Source organism: Spea bombifrons, chromosome 1, assembly GCF_027358695.1.
Source record: "Spea bombifrons isolate aSpeBom1 chromosome 1, aSpeBom1.2.pri, whole genome shotgun sequence".
NCBI lineage: Eukaryota > Metazoa > Chordata > Amphibia > Anura > Pelobatidae > Spea > Spea bombifrons.
Genome location: NC_071087.1, coordinates 12,680,646 through 12,690,855, shown reverse-complemented (window position 1 = coordinate 12,690,855; position 10,210 = coordinate 12,680,646). Strand labels below are relative to the sequence as shown.

General features: G+C 35.6%; 1 protein-coding gene across 1 annotated transcript; it reads right to left on the bottom strand.

Annotated features, from left to right (window-relative positions):
• Nucleotides 1-4,857: 4,857 nt before the first annotated feature.
• HMX1 (H6 family homeobox 1) lies at nucleotides 4,858-8,746 on the bottom strand. Its single transcript, XM_053458240.1, has 2 exons — nucleotides 7,956-8,746; nucleotides 4,858-6,154 (listed from the first exon to the last, which is right to left on the bottom strand). Exons 1-2 carry the CDS (start codon nucleotides 8,242-8,244, stop codon nucleotides 5,604-5,606), a joined length of 840 nt encoding a protein of 279 aa, XP_053314215.1. The 5' UTR covers nucleotides 8,245-8,746; the 3' UTR covers nucleotides 4,858-5,603.
• Between the last annotated feature and the right edge of the window lie 1,464 nt (nucleotides 8,747-10,210).

The following is a 10,210-nucleotide window of genomic DNA, read 5'->3' as shown; positions in this document are numbered from 1 at the left end:
CTTTGGGACACCATATATCTGTGCCTTCATGATGCCAGCTTCACCCACATTTTCCAAACGCTAAATTATCCATTCTGAAGTAATGATGTTTTGTATGTAGATTAATGTATATCTGTTTCTGCTAAATCTGATTCTTGAGTTTCCCCATCAAATGTTTGTTTGGATTTAACACAAATGTGGGTAGCTAAAAGTGAGTAGCTAAATTCATTAGGAAAACACAAATCTGCAATTTCTCAAAAAAAAAAAAAAGAAAAGAAAAGAATTAATCTCCGGATCTAACTAGATATAATTCCCAAGCGCCCCTTAGCACATAGACCTATGGGTACAACATAAGGGGCACATGAAAAAGGTACAGTAAGTATTTGAATGTGGACAGTGCTTGTTAAGTGGGTGGGGCATATGGTTTGTGGGTGGGCATTTATCAAGACCCTCCCCTTTTCCCACAAAATGGCACCCCAAAAATAAATGCTCACATATGCTTTTGGTTTATGGATAATCCCACTCTGCTCATTTGCACATTGGTTAATAGGCTCCAATGTGTCTACCGCCATTGATGCATATTTAAATATACACACAAATCAATAAATGAGTATATGCATATATTAACATACCTGTGTCCCAGAGAGAGATGCGTGCACAAATAACCTTTCAAGTAGGTCCCGCAGGAAGGAAGACTGAAAATAATGAAGATTTATGTGCTTCATTCTTAGTGGGCCATACTTCAGCTAAAGTGGAATTGGAGACTAATGTCTGTAGTTTAGGATGGATGGGGAAGGCTCAATGGCCATCGGTTCACATGTTTGACCTGCTGGCTAAATTTAATATACCAAAGGAGCCATAGGAATATTTCAAATTGTATACATTCATAATTTATAAACAGGAACACAATTACAACACTATGAATGCTCTAGAATCATATATTAACTTCTGTAATACTTAATGTTCTCTATGAGAGAATAAAAAATCAATAAACATTGTGGGATTCTGGTGGCAAGACACTAATACAATAATAAAAAATGTATCACCGTGTAAAAGCATTACAGAGTAATATGCAATGTTATACCACCTGTATCATTTATTTACATGCATGCATGGAACAAGGGGTAACTAGATAAGTAAATTCAACCCAATGCGTTATGGGGTGTGTGGCGGAGCCATCAATCCATTGAAGTAGGGGTTTGTGGAAGACCCCTCTGTAATTTTGTTGTTTAAAATGTCATTGTCACTACTGAGAGCAGTGTCAAGTAATAAAACCGATCAATTAACATTTCTCTACAGTCAAAAGTTTAACAAATGTGGAAAAAATAAGGCAAATACCTAAAAATATCGTTAAATTGCTGTTTCACACAATTGTTTTCCAGTTACGTAGGATTGGGACGATGATGAGATCCACAATTTTTAGTTTTGCCCTAGGCCTTTGGAGGGTCTTGTCTGCTGATTGATAATATTTATATTGAAATATGATTGAAATTGAACCTCCAAACTAATTAAACTTAGGATAAGACCCTGGTAGGAAAGAACTTTTCATTTTGGCATTTCTTAAGTAAATGAACGTGTTGTCTCTCTCTATCCTTTAATGTTCTTTAGCCACATGGTTTGGTTTACATGAAGCTTCTGCCCCAAGGGCCTTTTATCAAAGAGGAGCATAGGCTGGGGCCATGTCTGTTATACCAATGATAAAATACAGCAGAACCCATGGATTATTCAGAAAGATTGTAGACCATAAAAAGCTCATTCTTAGTTTTCAATCTTATGGGCCAGCAATCTTTAAAATAACAAGATGGCCTCATGCATTTGTACCATTCAAACTAAAACTGAGCCATATTGAATTATTAAGAAAAGGTAAATATATAAGTATTAACAGTAAGTAGCTTAATTATCCATGCAGAATATAAAAGAACATAACCTCTACAGAACTATAGTGACAGAACCAAAGGTCATTACCAAGGTTAACACATACAGTCACAGGTTAAAACAAGGTCATTCCAGGCTAGCATAATAATTACAAATATTGATAAATGTAGTTATTTCTAATTATACTCAATGATGTACAATGCTAGATATAATTTTATGCAAAGAATGTACAAATGTACAAATGTGGGTTTTTTCAAACACTGGAAATCTCTCCAAAACTTTACTGATTATTATCAAGTAATTTGTGTGTGTATGTGTATATATAGTCACTGGTTTTGGGAGGCATTACTACATTTTCTGATACATGATAAATGTGTTACTCAGCACACAGAACCCACACAACCTTCAAGTGAACCAACGCACTCAAACTCACTCTGTGATATAGTTGCCTTTTTATTGCATCATGGTGATTTGCTATATTTTGATACCTTTAACATTATATATGCAGGGCAATTTTGCCTGGAGAAATTGTAGGACTATCCGATTAGTGAGGTACTAACTTTAGACACATTTTGCACAGCATTCACAACTTACTCATGCTGCAGTGATGGCAATTTTGTTCAGGGGTATGTTACACTAAGAGTTTATGCAGTGATCTGTATAACTTACATAACCCACTATGGGTCAGATTTATAAAAGCACATTGGAGCATTATGGAATAAAATGATTTCTTTTGACAAAGAAACCCCATTGATTTATATAGAGCTTGCCAAATTTGCCTTGACAACTAATGTTCAAGATTAAAGAGAACCATGTAAAACGGACTGAGTAACTGAGTAATTGTGTATATGTGTTATTTTTTTTGAGCTACCTGTAAACGTCATCCTACCCAACTTATTATGTCCACTAGAAGAAGTAAAATTATAAGGGTATGCATTTTTCTTTATTAATAGATACATGTAAATTATATATATATATATATATATATAACTCTCAAAAGCTTGTCTTTTTAATATCAGGTTACTCCAATGAAAAAGGTATCACTGCATACTGCAATTTTTTTTTACATCATGTCTACTGGACTAATACGGCAAAACTCATATATATATATATATATATATATATATATATATATATATGAGAAAATTGACCATGTATTCCCCATAACAGATGTATTTCCATCCCAGAGTTATGGGAATCATATTTGCATTACAATTAACAAAAACAATAATAATTATATTTTGTTGCTTGTGTTGATAAGACAAAATATTCTGAATATCTGAATTTATGTTATATTTAGTTTTGCAATGTTAAGTTATATTATATAATATTATGTAATGTGAAAATATTGTAATATGTTAAAATTCATACGTCTATAGTGCGTATCTCTCCCTCTTTGTTATAGTGACATATCAGACGAATGTAACAATACAAAATGCACAGTACATACCTAATTATGACCAAGACACCCAAATCTAAAAAAATCCCAGCTGTGAAAGAGTTAAATAAATATTTGAGCTTGAGCAGAGATGTCCCAGTTAGGCTTTGAAAAAAAAAGTTCAGAAATTGAAAAATATATAGCATTCTCATCCCACATCCCTTCCCTATATTTTATATCACTTTTTAAGTATGTATATTGGAGGAAAAATGTACATTGGTCTTTTCAGGACCAGAGGAGTGAGCACATTTCTCATCACCTGGCACTCACATGGTTAAAATTACAGTCTAAATGATTATAATCCTCAGTAAATCTCTCTGTTACTGAACAAGTTGCTGAGTTGTGTTGACCTCACACAACCCAGTGCACTCCCCTAATCCACATGTAAAGCAAACATTCTGATCTTCAAAGGGAATATAAAATAAAATATTTAGAAGAGTGTAAAATGTTCTATACCTGTAATCAGTCGCATATAATATTATTTAATAAATTCGATTTATCATTGCATATGGTGTTATGGGGCCGACAAATTAACATATTTTCAACTATAAATTATATATATTTTTTATATTTAAAAAAAAAAATATAAAGCGAACTGGGAAATCACCATAGCAACCGATGGACATTGTAACAGATTTCTTCTTGGTATATAACCCGCAGTATTATTTTTTTAATCGCTTCTGTTGCTTAGATTCCTTAATCGCAAAATCATTATGTCAATCAGTGTTGGTTACAAATGAGAATTCGTGATTGGGATAGTTACTCCACACAATAAAAAAAAAAAAATTATATATATATATATATATATATATATACACACACTATGTTCAATTATTATTATTATTATTATTAATTTATTTTTTTCCGGTTATTTCTGCGTTGTGATATCTTTTCAGATGTCCTTAGGATGAAAACTCTTTTGCAATACTTTTAAACAGCAAACGAAAAAAATAAAAAATAAAATACTTATACTATATATTAGACAAAAGAAGGGAGAAATAGTGAGAAGATTTACTTACAAGTTCAACTTCATCCACATTATTAGACAATCAAAATAGTTCTGATTAAAAGAGTTTTACTTCCTGTGCTAAAAGCGGCATTCGCTAACCGACCATAACACGAAGCCTTAACTTCATCTCTAACTTTTCTTTATATTTTCCTTCAGCTAGCCCTTTTCACCAGATATACAAAAACACTACTTTTTCGTTCACAATCCATATTTCTCCTAAAAATGTAAATCACCATATCAACATTAATAGTAATAAACAATTAAGTCACAATCACGAACTTTGTTTTAACCAACATTGTTTCGGATTTAGGAATGTAAGCAACAACAGAATTTTTTTTTAAGTACCAAGAAGAAATCTAAAATAAATCTATTAAAAAAACGGAAACGTTAAAAAAATTAATTATTTCACACTTTAGTTAGTGTATTAATTAAAGCTATAAGAATTTTATTTGCACACTGAACACACTTTCACACACCTACAATATATATATATATATATATATATATATATATATATATATATAAACATATAGAAGAAAAATGACATAAGTACACATCAGTCTTAAAGATAATTTATTTTCTTGCAAGGCACGCCTTTACCAATTTGTACTGTGAACGCACCCGTAAAAAATAACGATATAAAAAAAGAAACCAGTCTTTTTTTCTGATTGTCCAGGGCTTGTGTCCTTAAACCCACTGAAATACCGTAGTTAATTTTTGAATGTCAAGTATCGCTGAAACTTTTTAAAAAAAACATACCCCCCCCCCCCTCGAAAAGCCATAGGCTAATGGTGGCAGTTTATTTGGATATATGCAGTAGACTGTATCATATTTCCCATTTCTTTCCTAATTAAAGTAACTGATTTTTTTAGTAAATGTAAAACCAAAATACATATTAAGGATATGTTGAGGATGACGAACACCTTATCCAAATTGTCCAGTATAATTGTAGAAGCTTAATATTCTTCTCGTGCTATTTTGGAGATTAGAAGACATCTCCCTATGTGAATTAAAGTTTACATCATATTTTCTGGGTCACTGGTGTACAATTCCACAGTTGGGTCTCTGTTCCATTTGTAATTTTTGAATATAATATTATGCTCCAAATAATTGCTACAAGAATTTCTTTGGAATTACAAAAAAAAAGAGAAGTTTAAAGGCTGTATCGTGCTGTCTTTGTGATTCATAATTATTGTTATTATTGCACATTTTATATTCAAATGCATAAATCAAGTTTAATATAGATAGTGATATGTAGTTCATAAAAAAGCCATGGAAAAATTCAGAGCAAATTCTAAATTTTCAAACCAGTCCAGTCATTTGTGATCTTATAAAGGGTACTGCATTTGGAAAAGTTGCAAGAGGATAGTTTACTGGGTTGGAGAACCCCACCAAAGGAGGGGAGATATGAGGGAGGCTGAATCCCATAGAGGTGGCAGCAGAGTTTTCATGGTATAGAATGGGTACCCTTACTATCCTTTGTGATGTGTGGGAGATGTTGGCAGCTTCCAGATCAGCAGCAAGTTGTCTTTTCCACTTGTTCCTTCGGTTTTGGAACCAGATTTTGACTTGTGTCTCTGTGAGGTGGAGGGAGGCTGCAAGACCAGCTCTTTCTGAGCTGCTGAGGTATCTCTTCATGTCAAAGGTGGTCTCCAGCTGGAAGACCTGGCTTCTACTGAAGACCGTGCGGGTCTTCTTTTTGCGAGAAGACCGCTGATCAGAGTCCTGGAGTTCTGTCTTCTCCTCCTCCTTGCACTGAAAGTCCTCTTTCTTATCTTCTTCTTTTTGTTTTCTGTATCCCCTGTATTGTCTCTCTGCTCCTTCAGAGATCTCAGGAGAATCTCTATCACTTGCTAAAAAAGAGAAAAAAAGAAAATTTAAAAACCATGTCCCAGATTTAACTGCAGGAATATCACTAATTCACTAAAGTGTTAGTGCTAGGCTTTTATTTCACTGGAGGTGGCCGAACCAATAAACTTTAGGCGATCATCAAGACCTCCAGAAGCTACAGAAAATCTACATGTTACAAATAAACTTCACCAAAAATGCCCTCCGCTCAAGTTTCACAACTATCAACATCCCTAGGTCCAGACTTAAAATCAGTCCTATATAACTGAGCTTTTGAGGGTTTTTTAACCGTTTTTCTACCTGGGGCAACTACCATCTATTATTACTCTCCATCCACCCACCCATACCTACCCCTATTTCTAACAATATTTATTATAATGGGGAAACACATTAAGAATAGTTCAAAATAATTTCTGAACGATGGACTGATTTAGACAAATATCTATTTTTGTGTGTATCTATATATCTATACACTCATATATATCATACATGTCTAAATCGATCTATGTGTGTCTATGTATCTATCACACGCATATGTTATTTCATGAACCGCTGTGTACCTAGGAGAAATCGTAAAATTTTACTAGATCATTTTCCAAATGATTTTTATATTTCAATAATTTAATTCTTATTAAATCAAGCTCAGTCGAATAACTTTCACAAGTGATTTCACGATTGTGTAATTTGAATTTTATTTCAGTCTGTCAAAACATATAAAGTAGTTGTCTTTACTTTAAGCTAAGAATAACTCCTGTAACTCAGAAAGTTTATCCACACTTTTTCCAGTAAATAGGCCTGGGTTCCACCAAACTACATCACCCTGTAAATCATATATATATATATATCAATATCTAGATAGATAGATAGATAGATAGATAGATAGATAGATAGATAGATAGATAGATAGATAGATAGATATAGATAGATAGATAGAGACCCCAGATGTTTGGTATGGTGTGGGCTCTATCTGAAATGTCAAACAAGTTGTTCACATTAAAATTATGGACTTTGGGGATCAAATGTCAATCCGATTATCATCCTTTAAGACTACTTACTCCTGCTAACTGCCTAGCATCACATTGCCTTATCAGATCCCTTTTAGGATTATTAGCCTCTTTAAGGGTCCTAATCAATATTCATTGCCCCCTGCAGATTTCATGATATACTTGTAATGCTGCCATGTGAATATTAGATTTAAGACCCGTTTTGCAAAGGGTTATTTCTTTCTGTAGACAAGAAAGATTAAATTTACAAGTGCTACATCTGTTTCATCAACCTAACGTGTGAACCCTTTTCTTAAGCAGGATAAACTATATCTCATTTCAGTATTGACGCCTTAGCCAATGAAGGGTTAAAAAATGCGTTTGTATGAGCCAGTGAAAAACGAAATACTAATAAATAATGCAATTTCTGCTCCGTATAAGTAATGACAAATACATACGGCATTGTTATTGGAGAAATTCAAACTTGATTTAACCCTTTACATGAATAGAACAATGTGCAGCTTGTTACTAATGACCTTTTCTCATGATCTGAAATTAAAAGGTTAATTTATAAGTGAAATACACATAATCGCGGCCAGTGTGTTTACCTTGTGTAATGCGTATTCTTGTTTTGTTTATTTAAATTGCTTGTAAAGCAATCAAGGTGTACTTAGAAACAACATTATAAACAGCAAGGGTCATTAAGGCTACATTATTTTCCAAAGTGGAAGTCAGACGACATGAAAGATTCATAGTATTACTAACTGGTCGATGGAACACACATCATATTCGCAAGGAACGGGGAAATAAGCTTGACACTTACTTTCAGGGCTGGTACATCCTATGTAAGTAGCCTGTGCTCTCCTATACCACTCCATAGTGTTTTCTCGAAGAGGGTAGCTGCCATGGGAGCTGTAGTTGTATGGAGAGACCTGGCAGCATACTGAATTGTAATGGCTGCCAGCTAACCCTCTCTGCTGCACAATGTGGCCATCGTCCTGGCCAGGGTGCTTCTTCTCCTCCTTAGTTTCTGTCCCCAATAAATTCTCAATGAAGAATGAAGACACCCTGGTGGAGGTGGATCCCTGGTTCTCCGTAGAGTCATCAGGCATCTTGGCTAAAGGGGGTACACAGCCTCCCCCTTTGATGGGTAGAGATGGAGAAGGTTGATGGGTGTCTGCAGGGTGTCCTGGTGAAGCTCCGCTTTGTCCACCGATTTGCCTTCTCCTTTCCAATGGATGCTGTAAGGAGCTTCTACTGCTTGGCTTCCCTAGCGATCCCTTCACATAGCTCCTGCAAGTGCAGATCTCTTCTGAGGCACACACACAGACAAAAAAAGCACAATAATGGAACAAAATGTCAGGCAAGTTAAACGTTTTAAAGAATTCTCCGATTGGACGAGCACGATCAGCAAATTGGATTATTCAAGGAAAATAAAGGAGAATTACTCTCGATGAGTTCACTGCTCTGCTTAGTAGTGTTTGCCTGGGGGCCCTAGAAGTGCCTTGTCAGTCATAAGCTTTATTTAGGTCAATTAAGGAAGCAAATGAAACTGCAGGAAAGAGGGAGGCAAATGCTGGAATTCCCAGGAGTGGAGAGAGAGGAGGGGAGTTAAGGGCTGGAGAGGAAAGGGGAGGAGATGGAGTGGAGCAAATGGGTGAGGTTAAGAGAAAAAAGGACAGAAAGAAAAAGAGAGAAAGACAGGAGTGTATGAGAACAGGGAAAGGAGGCAAGGAGGCCAGCACAGAACAGAGGCTGTGTGTGAAACAGGTGAATTACTATCTCATGCAGAAGATGCCCCTGTTACAATCTGTTTCTATATATTAATTACCCCCACAGCTTACAGTTTTATTTCTGACGTTTGCGGCTTTGTTCCAGCTGTAGACTATTATATCCCACTAGTTGGATTCTATTAAAATTCAGACATACTTTGCTACCCTTCCACAGACTGGGGCTAGAGGGGAATTAACCAAGCTTAACCCTTGCGCCCCCAGTAAAGGTTATAATATATACCCCACTGCAGAACAGAAAAAAAGGAAAGGTTAAGAAGGGGTCCTTGGTTAATAGAATAAAGATCATGCATTTGTCTGCAATTAGCATAGCAATCGTGGTGGCCTCTTCAATGCAAGTGAATTGGAGGAGAGGCCATGGGCAGTTGACCTTGGCACAGTTACCCTCTGCTCTTAGACTTGCCCCTGCTTTCTAAGAAGCTGTAGCTGCCTTCCTTCTCACGTCCATCAGTTTTCATTTCATATCCGCCTTCCCTTTCATGTGCAAAGTAAGTCAACATGCATCCAAACACAATGGATCAGTCAGTCTGTAGCTCTAATTTTGATCATCCCATTTAGCTCTGTTTCACTGTATCACCGCCTGGGAGCATGTCAGATTGCTCAGATCTCCCAATTACCTCCATCAAGTTTATAAAAATATATTTACTCGTGCCTCTGGTTTAATATGAGCTTTAGCATTTCAGAATACACAGGGAAATATTGATTACCAAATCCCGACAATCCACACTTTTATTTTATTTGCCCCCTCCGTGCCATTATCCAGGGGCTATTGCCCCAGGCACACATACATTGTCTACAAGTCTACTCAAAAAGTCTCTTTCTCAGCCCTTCAACACATCTGTTGAGCTGAGTGAGATATGTCCAGTGTAGCAGAAAACCAATGGCTTTTGACATTAAATGTTACACACTCCAATGGGTTTTTTTCACATTATGTAAAGATGTCAGTCAATTCCTTCTCTCCTTTGTGCTTACATTTTAGCTGTTGGTTTTGAGTTGATTTATTTCGATGCAGCTTCACGAATGAACAGGGCGATGAGTTATTATTATTTTTTTAACGCAATACTTAATAATAACGTTCTTTTCTCTAGGATGGGTGGTGCGACCAGTTTTAAAAGGCTTCATCGGCGAGATAGACCATCAGAGAATGTAAGTAAACAGATCCGTATAAAAAGTCACGCAAACAGGCAACATTGTTGCATTTTGAGGTACTTGGTGCGTTTTAACCCTGTGGGAACCAGAATGCTTTCTAAATGATTTACACCCAAAAGGGTTAATTCAAGATGTTGCA

Bases quoted from the DNA above. Each gene is read 5' to 3' on its own strand.
- HMX1 (XM_053458240.1), bottom strand. From the start codon at position 8,244: ATGCCTGATGACTCTACGGAGAACCAGGGATCCACCTCCACCAGGGTG. The intron at 6,155-7,955 runs GTAAGTGTCAAG...TCTCTTTTTTAG, and splicing joins AGGATGTACCAGCCCTGAAA to CAAGTGATAGAGATTCTCCT.